General features: G+C 39.4%; 1 protein-coding gene across 6 annotated transcripts in view; it reads left to right on the top strand.

The window, feature by feature from the left end:
• The window catches only part of LYST (lysosomal trafficking regulator), a 179,313-nt gene that overhangs the window by 148,843 nt on the left and 11,964 nt on the right, over positions 1 to 18,506 (top strand). For all 6 annotated transcript variants that reach the window (XM_010860102.1, XM_010860104.1, XM_010860103.1 and 3 more), the window contains 5 exons: positions 2,096 to 2,313; positions 8,521 to 8,751; positions 10,255 to 10,444; positions 13,895 to 14,031; positions 16,422 to 16,520. In XM_010860102.1, coding sequence (XP_010858404.1) covers positions 2,096 to 2,313; positions 8,521 to 8,751; positions 10,255 to 10,444; positions 13,895 to 14,031; positions 16,422 to 16,520 — 875 coding nt within the window. The remainder of the gene's footprint in view (positions 1 to 2,095; positions 2,314 to 8,520; positions 8,752 to 10,254; positions 10,445 to 13,894; positions 14,032 to 16,421; positions 16,521 to 18,506) is intronic.

Genomic DNA, 18,506 nt, shown 5'->3' with positions numbered 1-18,506 from the left:
AAGTGAAAGTGAAGTCGCTCAGTCGTGTCTGACTCTTGGCGACCCCATGGACTGCAGCCCACCAGGCTCCTCCATCCATTGGATTTTCCAGGCAAGAGTACTGGAGTAGGGTGCCATTGCCTTCTCTGTCCCATTATCTATAGCTGTATAACAAATGACGCCCGTACTTAGTGACTCAAAACATTAAATGTATCACGCATGATAGTTTTTGCAGGTCAGAAATTCAGGAACAGCTCAGCCAGGTGGCTTTTGTGGTTTTGGCTCAGGGTCTCTTGTGCGGTTACATTCAGATTGGCTGCAGCAGGAACATCCAGGGAAACAGAGCAGCATGAGGCTGGCAGGCTGCTCCTTCTTTAGTGTCTGTAGTTTTCCACGTGGTTCCTCCACATGGACTATTGTGGACTTCTTGCAGCATGCAGCCTCCGACATCCTAGTTGACAACTCCGGGCTCCTAACACGAGTGGCCCAAGAGAGATGAGCAGAGGCTGCATGGCCTTTTCCAGCCTAGCCTTGGAGGCCACAGCGTGGCCTTCGAGTGCATTCTGCTTGGGAGGTAGTCACAAGGGCCTGCCTACATTCAAAAGGAAGGAGCATAGACTTTGCCACTTAATAGGGGAGTAGTGAGATTCTAGAAAAGCATGCACAGCAACGAGTGTTGTAATAGCCATTTTTGGAGAAGATAACTTGCCATAGCATACATCCTGCCATTTCCTATGAGTGTTCCTGTAGGCCTTTCATTGTACCTCCAGGTACCCGCTCTGGGTGAAGTGTCTACCCCTCTGATGTGTCCAGAGCCCCAGAAAGTTAGAAATGATTTGAATTCATCGAGCCCCCTGCTGCTCACCCTCTCCTGCTCAACCCTTACGTGCCTCATCACTACTGTTCAGTCAGTTCAATCAGTGAGCCTCTGCTGCCTCCCTTGAAGCTGCCACACAGAGTCTGGAGGTGCTCAGCCAGTCCATTTTGATACTGTCACCCTGCAGCTGTCAGATGACTGCCGGGCTTTTTGAGGTGACCCTTACCCCTTGTTAATTTTATATAAGCCCTTGGTTTATATTTCCTATCATATCATATCATTTCCAGGTACTTCCAAAATTAGTGAAGATCCTTCCAGTTGTTTTCACAAGATCAAAAAGCAGTCAGACAGCAACTTACTTTCATATGGAGCATAATCAGCTTTTAAGAGGCTCTTTTAAATTTGTGTTCTGCTATGATGATCAGATTTTCTTTCCATAAAAAATAGCACAAAAAATTTCTGTTCAAAGGTAACATTTCGTTTAGGATAATTTTTTTTAATTTTTTATTTAGTTTTCTAAACTGGAATATAATTGCTTTACAGTGTTGTGTTAGTGTCTGCTGTACAACATGAATCAGTTTTATGTATACATACATATATCCCTTCCCTCTCTAGGCTCCCTCCTACTCCTCACACTTCTGAGATTTTTGTTTACACTAGCAGTCTAATGAGACAATTAGATAACACCTTATTTACATCACAGAACACCCCTCTTAATATGTTAAGTATAATTTTGGTGTCTATGGGAATGCTTAGTAGAGATGAAATCAAAACAGACCTATAGATTTACCATAAAATAAATAGACTAAGTTCACTCTTGGAATGTATATACTTTGTTGAGTTTTTTAAATTGCAGAATGCTAATATTTACCACACAAGTAGCCTTAAATTTATTATGTATTAACACCAATAATTCTGAAATGCTTATATAAAAGCCTTCACTTTATTATAATCAAGATTACAATTGAGATGTTTTCACACTTGGTGCATTTGAAGATTTGATAAGTGAAATATTAGAGTTAGCAGGCACTGATTTTCTGCTTCTTTTCAATATGATATGAAGAGGTGGACGAGTAAATTTGAAAGATTTCAGATTCAGTTAGGATAGATAGTGTTGATCCATGCAGCTCTGTGAGTCGTAAGTCAGCAGGTGAGCAGCAGTGTTACTATCCTCTGGATGCTCCTTTTCCTGGTTATAACACACAATAGCTATTTCTGTGAACTCTTCAGGTCCGCTCAGTGGGCCAAAGGAAGCATGATTTGGAGGAGATAAACATTGATATTAATCTTCTCTTTTAGGTTTCGATTTTGGTGTGCGTCAGAACGGTGAGCGGGTTAATCACGTCAACCTCCCTCCTTGGGCACGTAACGATCCCCGTCTTTTTATCCTCATCCATCGACAGGCTCTAGAGTCTGACTACGTGTCCCAGAACATCTGTCAGTGGATTGACTTGGTATTCGGGTATAAACAAAAAGGGAAGGCCTCTGTCCAAGCCATCAATGTTTTTCATCCTGCTGTAAGTGACTCTTTTAAAATTCTGCATTTATATAAGGTAGAACCTGAGTATTTAAAAGTTAGACAGTTTCTTTATAATACTCAAGTTCAAGAGAATAATTGACAAAGACACGGAACTTGTCCAAGATTTTTTCAGGTTTATGTTTCACCTCTTTAAGAATAACTTAGATACTGTCTGTCAGAGATTCCCTAAGACCACTCCCAGGTTGGATGAGGACTTAAGAACTCAGCATACAGTTGTACTTACAGTGAAGGGTACAAAGCAAAAGCAGCAAAGGGAAAAGATACTTGGGGCAGAGCTGGAGGGCACCAGGCACCAGCTTCCAAGAGACTTATCCCAGTGAGTCACAGAGAACTCACTCAGTTCCTCCAGCAACAAACTGACAGAATTAGGGCTGCCGTGCGGGGTTTTTATTGAGGACTGGTAATGTGGGCACCCTCTCATGTCCAGAAGTTCTGGGCCTCGGAAGGAAACCAGGTGTTCAAGATATGCCACATTGTCCAGCTTGGGTGCAGTGAACCACTTTTATCAGGTAAAAAAGGTAGAAACTCTTCTGAAATGCGTGTTCCCAGTCAAGGCCAAGGACAGGCCTTCCAGACACACCTTCCCAAGGAGAGCAGTTCAGGCCTGCTGTGTAACTCTTTTCTGCACATCATCCTATATACATGTTCTGTTTTTAAATTGCGTCCCCTTTCCTTATTGTACAAACAATATTTGTGCCTTGTTAGGATAATATCTAAGATACAGACTACAAAAGGAAGAAATTTTAAGATCAACTTTGATATCACCATCTAAAGATAAATATCAAACCACTTTCTTTTTCCTACACATATCACTTCATTTATATAATGATTTTATTTCTGTAATATTATCTTTTAAAAAATAATTTCATTTATTTATTTATGGCAGTGCTGGGTCTTCGCTGGTGTGCAGGCTTTTCTCTAATCATGGAGAGCGGGGGCTACTCTCCAGTTTCTGTGTGCAGGCTTCTCGCTGCCGTGGCTTCTCTGGTTGCAGAGCTCGGGCTCCAGAGTATGCAGGCTTCGGTAGTTGTGGTGCACAGGCTTAGTTGCTCTGCGGCATGTGGGATCTTCCCTGATCAGGGATCAAACCCTTGTCTCCTGCATTGGCAGGCAGATTCTTTAGCACTGAGGCACCAGGGAGACCCCCATTTATATAATAATATTAATGCTACTTATTATTCCAAAGTATGGATATCCGGTAATTTATTTAACTAGTCCTGTATTCTTGGATATTTTGTTAGTATTCTACTAAAAATAATATTCCTCCGATTATTTCTTTATGTACCGCTTTACTTCTTTGAGTTAAATTCCCAGAAGTCGAATTGTTACACTTTAATGTATATTTTTCAATGTTGTTAGTCTACATTAAAAAAAAAAAAAAAAACTATCCTTTTCAGGAAGTTTTATTTTCCCAGGCTCTGGGGATGCAAAGGTGAATAAGATTCACACAGGGAGGGAAGATATATGAATGTCCAGTAAGCAAATGAAAAAAAGCTGGCATCTTTAGTCATCAGGGCTTTCCTGTGGCTCAGCAATAAAGAATCCACCTGCCAATGCAAGAGATGCAGGTTTGAACCCTGGGTCAGGAAGATCCCCTGGAGAAGGAAATGGCAACCCCTTCCAGTATTCTTGCCTGGGAAATCCCATGGACAGAGGAGCCTGGCGGGCTACAGTCCATGGGGTCGCAAAAGAGGCAGACATGACTTAGCATATATATCTTTATATATGCTAAGTCATGTCTTTAGTCATCAGGGAAATGCACATTAGAGCCACAGTGAGTTACCACTTTATATCATTGAGAATGACTCTAAATAAAAGACTAACAATTCCAGGTATTGAATAAATGGAATACTACTCAACAATAAAGCGGAAATATTTTATGCTGACTGAAAGAAACCTGATCCACCCTGTATGAATCCACTCCATTTACCTGAAATTCTAGAACAAGGAAGATTAATCTCCTAGTGGTAGAAATCAGAACAATGGTTGCCTCCAGGGAGTAGGGTATTGACTGCCTAAAGGACATCAGGGAACTTTCTGGGTGATAGAAATGCTCTGTACCTTGATTTTCATGATGGTTCCATCAGATGGTACTTTAAAAATCTGTAGTGTTTTATTGTGTGTAAACTATACCTATGTAGAAGTATATATGTAAGTTTTAAAGGTTTTAAAGACTGAGGTATAATTTTTAAGCTTCATATTTGATCTAAAATGTAACTTTAAAAGCAGTTAAGAGCTTCCCTGGTCGTCCAGTGGCTAAGACTCTGCGCTCCCAATGCAGTGGGCCTGGGTTTGATCCCTGGACAGGGAACTAGATCCCATATGCTGCAACTAAGACCCAGCACAGCTAAATAAAAATATAAGCAATTAAGTTCATTTTGTTGTACAGCAGAAACTAACACAACCTTGTAAAGCAGTTATACTCCAATACAAATTAAAAGCAATTAAGAATTTGGACATTAACCTTAGTATACTCTATGCCTATAATACTGGCACAAATTTTCAATTATTCTCATTTAAAATTCACATTAAAAGTATATGCATGCTAAAATATACCATTTAATTCTCATCTTACTAGATTTTTTCATTAATTCTTTGGGACTTTAGAGCTTTATAAACGATAGAGTTGGTACCATTGTTCTAGAAATTTTAAATACATTGTATTTTTTTTGCCACATCCTTGCCCCCTGCATTGGAGGCATGGAGTCCTAACCACTGGCCCACCAGGGATGCCCTGTTTTAGAAATTTAACAAAACTCAATTCGTGGGACAAAACGAAGTGTAGCATTTAAGTTCACAGTCTCTGAATCCAGGATTGAGTTCACATCCTCATTCTGTGACTCTGCTGCTTGCTGTGTGACCTGCAGTGTCACCTTAACCTCTCTATACTTTTGTGCAGATTTGGAAAATGTAAACAATAATACCAACCTCATAAATAAGAAAATGTATACAGGGTAATGTCTGCCATCCAATTAAGTATAAGTGTTAACTTTGTAAAAAGGAATGTAAAAATGCTTTTTGATCTTAATTCATCATTCACTAGTGTATGGGGTTCACTAGAAACTGATACCATAGAAGGTGAAGAAGTACTATTTTAAAGTAAATTTTAAGAGCTCTGGCTATAGGGTTATTCCAATCTCCTTTTGAATTTTTGAGTCTATTAAATTAAACAACCATAAAGAATGAGTCTGCTTAGATAAGCATTTATAACAGGTATTGGAGCCCTTGTGGTGGTGGGAGTGTGGTGGGCAAGGGGAGTAGATGTTGAAGATTATTTAACTTCAAAAGAACCTTTGAAACTTTATTTTGGCATTTATAGAAATGTTATTTGTAGATATGAAAATGGAATTTGCTTCCTGATTAAATGCTGAAAGTTAAATCATACAAGCAGGATACACAAACATGACAGGTCTGTACCCAGCTTTAAAAAATGCACCTCACTTTCCGTCTGACTCTAACACTAAGAACAAAGGTGTAATAACACTCTTTACATTTAAGAGGTTGCAGTTCTCACTGCTACTCTTTCAGATTCTCTTTCAGTTCATTAGAACCTAAATAATACTGTCTTAAGCTACCTGGCAGCATTGTATCTCAGTTCATTTTTGCCTATATCGCTTTGGACAAGTGACTTTTTCAACAATGTAGTATTACACATGAAGTCTTTTTTAAAAGATACATGTACCAACATTAGGTGGGAAAGATAAAGGACGGTGGCATGGCAAATCCTGAATTTTTACTCCTTTTCTAGGCTGATTACTGCCCTAACCCGCCTTTCTCTTTAGCTTCATGTCCTAAGAAAGGTGACAGCATGGAGGACACCAGTCACATGGAATACTGTGTGCTGGCCTTTCTGCGGTGATTTGGTTAAAGATGGAACATATTGACTGTTTCTCAGCCAGTCTTCTGCCCCTTGCCTGGGAGGTGAAGCTGTCCTTCCTCCTCCACTGACAACCTCACCGAGTTGGCTGGGGGGGCTGAAAGAATATACATCACATTACAGTCTTCTCACTGCCAGGTTCTTGTCAGGTTCAGCAGTATATGTGGAAACCTCAAAAGCAAACACACAGAGAGGGAATCGGAATTAAATGAATCCTCTTCAAGGATGAGTAAAGCATGGTTGTGTTACTCTTGAACTTACAAGATGGAAACCACAAAGACTTTGCTTGGGTTTCAGTGTTACTGGTGTTTAGACTCTTGATTCTTCAACCCAGACAAGAGAAAAGACATAGACATACAAAAATCTAGGTTCCTTACTAACATCTATGTGTGTAAGAAAACATATCTCAATAATTGATATTTGTAGACATCTTCAAGATACGGGGGATATTATATGAGTTAGCAACACAAAATCATCCTGTGACACCAGCCATTGTGTCTTGAGAGGAATCCAACTCTTTCTTTGAGCATATTCACACAAAGAACAAAAGGGCATTTGAATATCACACAATTTCAGGCAGACACAGGTGCTTTGAACTTCAAGTTCTCATTCTTATGAATCGAGAAAGTTGGAGTGGGGCAGGATCCTCTAGTTTTCTTCAGACTCCATGTTGTCATATCCCTGAATTCTGTTATCTCTTTTGATTTTGTGGACCACCTGAAGTGATGTTGACTCAGCTTTCTGACCAGTATCTGACAGACAGCCACAGAAAAAATAGATCCACTTACTAATCGCCTGCAGAAGCTATTTTGGATCAACTTAATTGAAAAATTTGTTTATTTTTTAAATCAGTTTTTACTAAAAGACAAGACCAAAGAAAAACCTCATTTTGTTTTTCTTTTTTTTTCAATTTGAGGTATAATTGACATACATTATATTAGTTTCCAGTATACAACATACTGATTCAGTTATTTGTGAAATGATCACCACAATAAGTCTAATTAACATCCACCCCCTACTTAGTTACAAAAATTTTTTTTCTTGTGATGAAGACTTTTAAGATTTACTCTCTTAGTAACTTTTCAAATATGCAATACAGTGTTGTTAATTGTAGTTATCATGTTGCACAGTACATCTCCATGACTTATTTGTTGTATAACTGGAAATTTGTACCTTGTGGGCCCCTTTAACTCATTTGCCCAACCCCCACCTTTGGTAACTACCAGTCCTATGAGCTTGGTCTTTTGTTTAGATTCCACATATAAATGAAATCATACTGATTTGTTTGGTATTTTCCTTTGTCTGTCTGACTTATATCACTTAGCATAATGCCTTTAAGTTCCATCCATGTTGTAACAAGATTTCATTCTTTTTTATGACTGAATACTATTTAGTTGTATATATTTACCACATCTTCTTTATCCATTCCATGTATACATGCTTAAGTTGCTTCCATATCTTGGCTATTATAAATAAAGCTGTAATGAACATAGGGGTACATATATCTTTTCAAATTAATGTTGTTTAAATGCCCAGAGGGCTTCCTTTGTGGCTCAGCTGGTAAAGAATCTGCCTGCAGTGCGGGAGACCAGGGTTTGATCCCTGGGTTGGGAAGATCCCCTGGAGAAGGGAAAGGCTACCCACTCCAATATTCTGGCCTGGAGAATTCCATGGACTATATATAGTCCGTGGTGTCACAAAGAGTTAGACATGACAGAGCAACTTTCACTTTCACTTTCAAATGCCCAGAAGTGGAAATATTGATCATATGATAGTTCAATTTTTAATTTTTTGAGGCACCTCCATACTGTTTTCCATACTGGCTGCATCAATTTACATTCCCACCAGCAGTGCACAAGGGCTTCCTTTTCTCCACATCCTGCACTTTATATGTTTTGGATATTAACCCTTTATCAGTACGTGATTTGTAAACAATTTCTCTCATTCAGTAGGCTGTCTTCAGTTTATTGATGGTTTCCTTTTGCTGTGCAGATAAATGAAGTCTTACATGATATTCTCTTAAATTAGAAATTAATTTTATAAAATTACCTAATTAACACCAGTCAAGATAAATTATTTTTGTTTCATCCATTCAGAAGCATTGATGATTCCTGTTCTGATCTCTTTGAGACTATTAATGATTATCACTCTGTTCAAAAACATTTTAAAATCCTTTCCATTTGAAATTTGAGAAAGGAAATCCTTTCCATTGTCCATTGCCTGGAGAATAAAACAAGTTGTTTTCCCCTTTGGTATTATCACCAAGTCTTGCTTTTTACATTCCTCTCATTCTCTTTTTCTCTTCAGACGTATTTTGGAATGGATGTCTCTGCAGTTGAAGATCCAGTTCAAAGACGAGCACTAGAAACCATGATAAAAACCTACGGCCAGACCCCTCGTCAGCTGTTCCAGTCAGCCCATGCGAGCAGACCTGGCTCCAAGCTCAACATCGAAGGGGAGCTTCCTGCCGCCGTGGGGTTGTTGGTGCAGTTTGCTTTCAGGGAAACCAGAGAACAGGTCAAGGAAATTACCTATCCGGTATGTCATTTGGATTTCAATAGAATTCAGGAAAACACGGCTCAACTCCTGAGAGGTCAGGCCTTCTCCCAAACTTTAGAGGCAGGGAATTGAGTACCATGGTCCCAGCCTGAAGGTGTGCACCAGGCAGTGAATACAGATGCCCGCACTGCTAGTCCTGTGTGTAGAAGATGCTGCATTAGTGATATGAAGAGAGTGCTCTGGGAGCTCAGGTCAGATTGTGGCCTCCCTGAGGGTTATTACTGGGGAAAGCCTCACCAGGCAGTGACATAACAGGCATCGCAAATGGGAGGGTAGGAACCAGTGCAAACATGCCTCGCATGGTCCGGGTTGTCAGCTTCCACCAGAAGTAGTGACCAGAAGTGTAAATGTTTGAGTTCACAGTTAAGGGGGAAATATTACATGATTTCTTGGCCCCTCCAGATTGTCATGATAAGAAGTATTGCCTCTTAAAGTAGGAATTAAGTATTAATTTATATTCTGAAATAGAAAAATAAAGCAAGCAAGCCTTAAGAGTAAAATGGATTCTAATCCTCAGCTAAATTCTTCATTATTAAAGCAACTTAAGTGGGAGCCTGTGACTTGTGAAGTGTTAAAGAGGTTTGTAGAAGGGAATCATAGAAAATGAAAAGACAAGGGAAAGAGGTTGTAAGATAAAGCAGAGATCTCAGATTGCAGTCATCTGTGATCCACTTTAAGAGGAAATGGTTTTTACAGACCTTGTTTTGACAACTGTTTCTTATAATAAAGTTACTTAAATACACTGAATGTAGAACACTAAATGTAAACTCTTTATGCTCATAGCTCATATATATCAAATTTGCATGTTAAATGCAAGCAGAAAGATCAACATGATAGACAATATTGTTTTGCTGAACCCAGATCACTCATGTTGTTTTCCATAGTTGAAAGCTGTATTTTTTGTTTTATGTTTACTTGTCAGTGTAAGTCATGATTTTGAAGCCTTACAAATCATTTTAGTCATTTTCATTACCAGGGTCATTATTTTTAACTAGAATCTATTATTTTAACATGTCAAAATAATTTAACAGTCCATCCCTGAAAAGTAATAAATACCATTTCATTTGCCACTATACTTATTGCTCATTAGCTAATTAAAGTCGGTGCGTGTGCAGGACCTGAGCAGGATGTCTGTTTGTAATAGGAACAGATACTAAACTGCCTCCTTCCCACCTCAGGACTTTCACACTGGCTGTTCCCTCCACCTGGCATGCCCTGTCCCCGGATAGAGCACACATTTCACTCAGGTGTCTGCTTGCCTCAGAGACTCTTTCCCAACCCCTCATCTAACTAGCAACTCTCTTTCTCAGTCCTCTCCCCTTTCTTAGACTTTGTCCATAGCACTTGCACCACCTATGGAAGTATGTGTTCCTCATCTGTCTTGTTTATCACTGTATCTAGTCACCAGAACACATATTTCTATGAGTGATTCTATATTTACTACCATTTTTTAAATGTACTTTTTACTTTTCTTGGTTTTAGAGTCCTTTGTCATGGATAAAAGGCTTGAAATGGGGGGAGTATGTCGGTTCCCCAAGTGCTCCAGTTCCTGTGGTCTGCTTCAGCCAGCCCCACGGAGAAAGATTTGGTTCTCTCCAGGCTCTGCCCACTAGAGCAATCTGTGGTTTGTCCCGAAATTTCTGTCTTCTGATGACATATAGCAAAGAACAAGGTAAAATAAAACATGAAAATCATCCTAGGTCTATGTTTCAAGAGATTTGAATGTTTCCTCTCATCTGTGCTGCTATTTTGTTTCATTTCTGAGTTTTCTGAGTCCTTGGTGAAAATCCAGATTCAAATTTGTGTTCATTTAATGCAAAGTAGGAATTAAAACGTACTACATGAAAAAAATGAGAACTAAAGGCAGTGTCATTTGAAATGAGAGGAAGAATTAAAGGAGACAAGAATGAATAAATGTCTCACGAGATGAAAACATTATCAATTTTATAGAAATATACACTTTGAGGTTCTTGAATCCCAGAATAGATGACTTATTTGACCAACAGTTCTAGTACCTCAGAAGAGACAGTCATGAAAGTAAAACAAAATGAGAAAATCATGATAGCCTTGAAAATAGGTTTTAAAAATACATATGTCTGGAAAGCAATCTTTTTCTCACCTCTCTGCACTGACTCACTAAAAGCAACACATGGGAAAGTGCTATTAGTAGAGGCCCTCTTGATATTTCTAAATGTCACCTACACACTGGAAAACTAGTGACATTTTCCATTCAAGCAATTCCTCAGCCCTTCCAAATTAATCATTTTATTTAATGTGAAAGAACTCTCCCTACTTCCTAGGCCTGGGCTTTAAGCACTAAATGAATGACTGAGGGCACCCATCTGTGCCTGTCAGGGGTATGCAGATTTGCCTGGAAACCAGAGTGGGGGCCTGACGCCTCTTGGTGTCGGTTCTGTGCGCTGTGCTCCTCTGGTCCTCACAGCCCCTCCCACCACTGGAGCACCACAGTGCAGGGGCCCCAGGACCCGTGCCCCAGCATCAGCCACTTCAAGGAATTTAGCGTGCTGGCTGGACCACAGTTCTTTTAAACTCACTGTCCCTTCTGTCATGAGATGAATGATTGCCTTTATAGTTGCCAGTAATAAAAGAAGCCACATACCATTTTATCAAAGTTTAGTGAACTAAGAGGGTAAGGTAAATCTGTTTAATCATCGTTGCAGTATCGGTAGTTTATTCTCACTAGTATGTTGCAGTCAGCTATGAGATGCATCACAAGTAGTTTACTACTAATAACACTTAGAGGATCGAAATGTGTGAATAATTTGCCTTTAAGAAATGAATTAAAATGGATTGAAGTTTATCTCTGTTGATCAGAGAGAAAGGGGCTGGTATTATTACTTAGCATGGTGGGACTTAAATATGTCCAATATAATAGCTAACCTACCTTATTTGTGCCACTACAGTCACAAGCCCTTAATAGTTGTGTTCTTTCAAATTACACTTTATTTCCTCATAGAATGTAAGTGGAATTTGGCAGAATCTAGGTGTGTCCAGGGAAGTGGTATCATACAAGTTATGGCCATGAGCTTGCGTGGCACGGTGCCTGAATTTGCACCCCAGTTGTGCTGCCTAATACCTGTGTATTTTTGTGTAATTTTGAGAAAATTACTTATGCTTCTCGAGTCCTGGCTTTTAATCTATGAAATGGGAGTAATAAAAGGACTTACTTCACAGGGTAATTCACTATAATGATTGATTGAAATAATATAAGGAATGGTTAACACCTGACTCTGGTGTGCTTAATAAATGCTTAAGTGCTTAATAAATAAACGTCCATCAGACTGTAAGCACTCTGGAGCCAGGGACTCTGAGCATTCACTGCTGTACCCAGTGTAGAACCATCCACAGGGGCATTTCCTAGAGGCCTTGAGTGATTAAGAGTGCAGCTAGCAGATGGAAGGTCATGTGTGTCGAGCACTGTTATATTAAATAACAGCCCTCTAGTTACACATGCGGAGAAGGCAATGGCACCCCACTCCAGTACTCTTGCCTGGAAAATCCCATGGATGGAGGAGCCTGGAAGGCTGCAGTCCATGGGGTCGCTGAGGGTCGGACACGACTGAGGGACTTCACTTTCACTTTTCACTTTCATGCATTGGAGAAGGAAATGGCAACCCACTCCAGTGTTCTTGCCTGGAGAATCCCAGGGACGGGGGAGCCTGGTGGGCTGCCGTCTATGGGGTCACACAGAGTCGGACACGACTGAAATGACTTAGCAAGCAAGCAAGTTACACATGTGTAATACAGTATAGCAACTAAACTGCCATGGTTTAATGGTCTTTAGCTCAGTACAGGCCAATTACTTGAGAACTGACAATGCCTCAAAATTGTCTGAGGTGCTTTTTTTCCAAGTATACTCAGTTGGTCCCATTGGAGACACACCAAATTAGAATCTCTGGGGCTTGAGTCTAAATCTGCACATGCCCCAAAAGTCATTTTCTTGCAAACTCTTATTGAAGATCTACTATTCTAATATGTAAAGAAGAAGTTGATTTTTCTTTTTAAAAAAAGATGGTGCATCTTGTGTTGCTGGAATGAGAAACCAGGGACAGTTACTGAGTTCTTACCACATGCCAGGCCTCGTGGTAAAATCTGGGAAGTCCTGAGGCTTATCTAGAGAGGAGCATATATGTAACAAGGCTATCCTAATTTCTGTATTGCAAAACTGATGCCCACATTTGGAATTATACTCAACAAAACAAAAAGAAATCTGTGAACTACATTTTCAATGTGCTCTTGATTCATTCAACAAATATTTATTTGTTTTGTTGCTTTATATTATATTGTGCTACGTTTTATGCTATATATTATGCTGAGTACTCACATTCTATATATTATAGATACAGCTATATATTAAGCGAGGTACTCACACTCTCCTTAAGGAACTCAAAGCTTCTTAGTTGTACAGGCAGCACCAGCTACCTACAGCTTTTATGCTGCATTAGCCCTAGTCAGTGTGCCAACAAGGCATAGATTATGAGAAACACTGGAAAAGGATGTCAGGATGTCCAGATCTTTATCCCAAAAGGACATAATATTATGTTGAGAGTAGAACAAGAAAAGAACAGAACCTCATTATATGAAGTTCCCCCATACAAAATCCTTGCAGTTGCAGGATTAAATTATTCTTCTCAGGATTGCTTCTGCTCCAACAGTGGTCCCTTTCTAGCATTAGTAGTTCTCCATATTGATTTTTTAGTATGGGGTATCTAGAAAGTTATTTAAACATTATCTAGTTCATATTTATTATTAGAAGAAAAAGCATCACAGAACATAAATAGAGGAAGCTTAATTATCATTGTCTTTTATAAAAATTTCTTAACAGAAATTTTAGTTCTAAGTCAAATAAATCCCTACCAAAATAACACAGGAGAAAACGAATATAGTTCCAACCTTAGAATTCTATTAGCCTTAAAGAAATGAAACTAACATAAATTGGTCCATCTATGGCTATAAAGATGATTTTGCACTGGAATGACCATGTTCTGCTATGTGAACTTCAGGCCTTACAGGCCAGAATGGTCTTTAACCTGCCATTTCAGTGGGCTGTCCAATGATAACTGATCAGTGGCAACTAATACTTTTATTTCTCTTTCTTGAGGTGTGAGAAGCATGAACAGTACTGACATTCAGTGGTCAGCCATCCTGAGCTGGGGATATGCTGATAACATTTTGAGGTTGAAGAGTAAACAAAGCGAGCCTCCAATAAACTTTATACAAAGTTCACAGCAATATCAGGTAAACATTTTTATGAAGTACTTTATAATAATAATTGAACATAATGCTTTAAAAGGGAGTCAGACTGATGACAGCTAGGCTTTAATATCCTGTAGTTAGTCGAGAAGTCGAGAAGCTGATGACGCTAGACATATGCCTTGTTTACAGTGCTGACAGCCTTCCTAACTGCTGCTGTACTGACTGTGTCCCCAAAGTTTGTTCTCTACCCCAGCAGTCCCCAGCCTTTTTGGCACCAGGGATTGGCTTTACAGAAGACTCTTGTCCCACAGAGCAGGGAATAGGGGGATGGTTTCAGGATGATTCTCCTAAGGAGCCCACAACCTAGATCCCTTGCATATGTAGTTCACAGTAGCATTCGTGTTCCTATGAGAATCAAGTGCCACTGATCTGACAGGAGGCGGAGCTCAGGCAGTAATATGAGTGATGGGGAGTGGATGTAAATACAGATGAAGCTTCGCTCACTTGCCAGCCACTCACCTGCTTCTGTGTGGCCCGCTTCCTAACAGGCCACGGACTGCTACTGGTCTGTGGCCCAGGAGTGGGGGACCCCTGCTCTTCCCATCTCTTGTTGAGACTGTATCATAATCTCCTACTCAGCATTAGCTCACAGCAGTGTTGGAACAAAATCACAATTGATTTTTTTCTCAGTGTTAATTTGCCTTTTGTTACTATGTCATTTTCAATAACCAGAGCATCATATACTGTACCTGGCTTTTTTTAAATGGACCGGGAATTCAGGCATCACCGTATGGTAGAAAGAGCCTTGGGCCTTACTAAAGCCCTGCCATCCCTGTGATCTGTGTTAGTGTCTAGCTCTGTTACTTACTATGTAGACTTTTGCAAGTAACTTAACCTTTCCCAACTTGAGTTTCTTTCCTCCTGCTTAAAACTGGAGTAGTCATACTCCCACTACTCTCTCATAAGACTGTTGTAAAAATGTCTCCAGTGTTTGTGAAAGTATATTGTAAACTATAAAACACCATACACACCTACACACACAAACAACTCTTTCCAGGACTAAATTGTATGCTAAACCTTCTCTCTTTGACTGTCTTTCCATGGGAAGTTCTTTTACTGCTTTCTGACTTCCATTACCTACATACACCTGGTGTCTACTCACACATCCTAACATTTGTCACCATCCCCTGAGCACCTTAGAAATGGAGTCAACGGAAGGCTTCCCAGGAGACATGGGTTCAACCTCTGATCTGGAAAGATCCCCCATGCCTTGGAGCAACTAAGCCCATGCACCACAACTGCTAAACCTGTGCTCTAGAGCCCAGGAGCTGAAACTGCTGCCACTCTAGAACCCGTGCTCTGCAACAAGAGAAGCCACCACAATGAGAAGTGTGCACCGCAGCTTGAGAGTAGCCCCCTCTGTCCGCAGCTAGAGAAGATCTCGTGCAGCAACAAAGACTCATCACAGCCAGAAATAAATAAAAGTGTTTAAAAGAAAAAGAACAAAGAAATGGAGTCAGCTACTTGTAGGGAATTTTTGGCAGTGAAAAAAAGGAGAGCAATGACTTGTTTGCTTAATCTTCAGTATGCCTGAAAAAAAGGTCACTGCCTTTTGTCATCTGGCTTACTAGTAAACTAACAAAAGTAAGAATAAAGGGCAGTGGAAAACAACCTTATTAGAAGTTTTAGTAAGAATTTCAACACTGCAAAATTATTTCCGTCATGTAAAGTTGGGCACAGAAATATCATTAAAGGTGAAAAAACACTCTCAAGTCCTTTCAGCAAAACAGGATGATCCAGATTTTGAGCAAACGTGGTGTGATAAAGTACTTGCAATCAAATGACTCCCTAGATAAGAATACCATATTTTATTTTGTTCTTGGAATATGTCATTCACTTATTAGTTCTTTAGTTTGAGAAAACTTGTCCAGGATATTATCATACAAAGACCCACACTCTGCTATTTCACTTATCTGATCAATTTCATTATCATCATTACATATTAGGGTCCTGCTCTCTCTTTGCTTCATCTTCTGATTGATCTCTTAACTGTGAAACATATTCCTGTAAATTTTCTTCTCTTTTCTGTTATCACTGGAAAATGAAAAATTCTGAATTCCCAACTGTGTTCAACGACAACTGAAAGAAACGGTGTCCCTGGTCGTCTTTTATACTTTCTCAAAAGATGACAGCATTCCTTCGACAACGCAATAAGAGAACCAAAACATGACAGTTTATATCACATTTTATAGCTTTTAGACATCTCAAAGTTACATAATACTCTATTACTGTGTCTTGCACCATTCTAATCATTTCAAGTAAAATATTTATCTTAATTTTGTGAGCATATATTTTTAAAATAAATGTCAGAAAAGTAGAAGCATTTCTCATGCTTTCTAAGCATGTTCATCTTTGACTTGTCCTTCTCCTAGGTGACTAGTTGTGCTTGGGTCCCTGACAGCTGCCAGCTGTTCACTGGGAGCAAGTGTGGTGTCATCACAGCTTACTCAAACAGGTTCACAAGTGGCACGGTAGGTCCTGGGCACATTTGTGGGATTTTCACGTCAGTGAGGGGAAGAAACCCTTTATAAAGTATAACTTATTTAGTGTAAGAGCAACTTACATTTTTTGTACTTTAATCTCTTCTTCACAGATCTAATAATGTAAAAGGTCAATATCTAACTCTATTTTAGCTTTATTAGGATCATAGAAGAATTTTTTAAATAACTGTATACGGTCAGAGACAGAAAGTATTTTGAGTTATGCTCTGCTTTTTCGTGACATTTTGATGCTTCCTGCTGTTCTCAGTATCGACCTGAATGCTTAAAGAGTATCCCACAAGATTCTGTAAAATTTAGAACTGCAGAATGCCTAATACACTCTGAGTGAATTAAATGACAGAAAAATCCAAGTAGCCAGTCTCTATTCTACCACTTACTGGAAGAAATTTTTCAGCCGTTCACTGAATCTTTTAAGATTTGTGAGTTAAATTATTGAAACAGTCTTCAAAGGAAGACATTATGCCATACTTCTCTTAATTTACTCTCATTTCTTTATTGAATCAGCTGTCTGTGGTGCCATTGAAGAGTAGTGGCAAATTTAGAGTGATAACTCAGTGATAACCATTCTGTTCTAGAACATTCTGTGTGCCTTTTTTAATTACAGTTTTCTCCATTATTTTATAAAACATGTTCTACTGGGTGAAACCTGTTTTCCTAGCATAGGGTGACACTAGGTTCCTTACTTTTCTGAGCAAGTTTATTCAGTTTTAAACCCTTGTTAAGGTTCTTTTCCACCTTCCTTAGGGTATAAATGTGACCATAATATTGTTTCTGTCTCTTAGTCTAAGGAGTCATTAAAATGCTTGAAGCAAAAGTGATATGATCCAATCAGCATTTTAAGACTATCACTGTAGAGCCTGCAAGGAAAAACGCTTACAGGGCCATGAGACTGGAAGGAAGGGTACCAGTTAAAAGGTGCTGTGGTGATGCAGGCAGCTGTCCTGAGGACTCTGTAGCAGGAGGTGGGCTCCTACAGATTATTGCAGAACAGCGGGGTGTGTGCTCTAAGACTGACACACAGGGTGAGAGAGCCAGAAGTGGGCCAACCAGGTGTCAGGGAGCCTGAAAAACTACACTTGAGCTGGATCTTAAAGGATCATTTTACTAAGTGGAGAAAAGAGGAAAGAGTATTTCATCAGAGTACACTAACCGCTTGGAATTAAAGGCGTGGTAGTTTGGGAGTGGCAGATACTTTGTCTGTAGTTCAGAGTAGAACTGAGAGAGGTGAGGGTCTTATACACAGGCCTGAGCAGAGGGGTGGGCCTTCACTTTTGGAATGTCTCATTTTCTTTTTACTCCCCAAGGCCTAAATCAGATGTCAGTTTTCTAACGTCTCTGATATTTACTGCTGACGTTGCCTTTCCGCTTCTGAGCACACCTTTTTCCTTTTTCCTACACATACATTCTGATCTCTGCTGCAGAGTAGTCCTCTGCTTGTGTGCTCAGATCATTTGTTCCTTGTCATCCAAAAACTATCTTTCATCTTTTATTTCCTCTTTTCCCAAAACTTTGAACAGTCTTGTTCTAAGTTTTCCTTATTTCCATTCTCCCTACAATTTAAATTTTTAATTGTACACTAACACAGTATGCAGTATTGGTTTTTTTTTTTAAAAAGGATTAAGTTGTCAATATAGGAGTAATTGTACACAGCATAGCTCTGAAGCAGCAGATGAAAGGTGTAGCTGTTATCATTTGAATACAGCAAGACGTGTGCTTCTGTTAGTTTGAAGTTATTGTAGGCTTGTGAAGTCTTATGTTGCATACCTTTCCTCAGTTCTACCCTTTGCTGAAAGTTGATTTTTCAGCTTATATATAAGGGTTTTCTTTTTCTCCTAATAGGTAGTCAAGTCATGAGATAAATAGTTACTATTTAAACCACGTCCAAAAGTGTATCTTAGCTGTGTGATTTTATCATTGGTTGATCTAAGGGAAGGTTACCTGGGATTTTGTGGGTGT

This window comes from Bison bison, unplaced genomic scaffold, assembly GCF_000754665.1.
Source record: "Bison bison bison isolate TAMUID 2011002044 unplaced genomic scaffold, Bison_UMD1.0 scf7180017864462, whole genome shotgun sequence".
Lineage (NCBI taxonomy): Eukaryota > Metazoa > Chordata > Mammalia > Artiodactyla > Bovidae > Bison > Bison bison.
The sequence above is the reverse complement of the archived record's forward strand: the minus strand, read 5'-3'. Positions and strand labels throughout refer to the sequence as shown.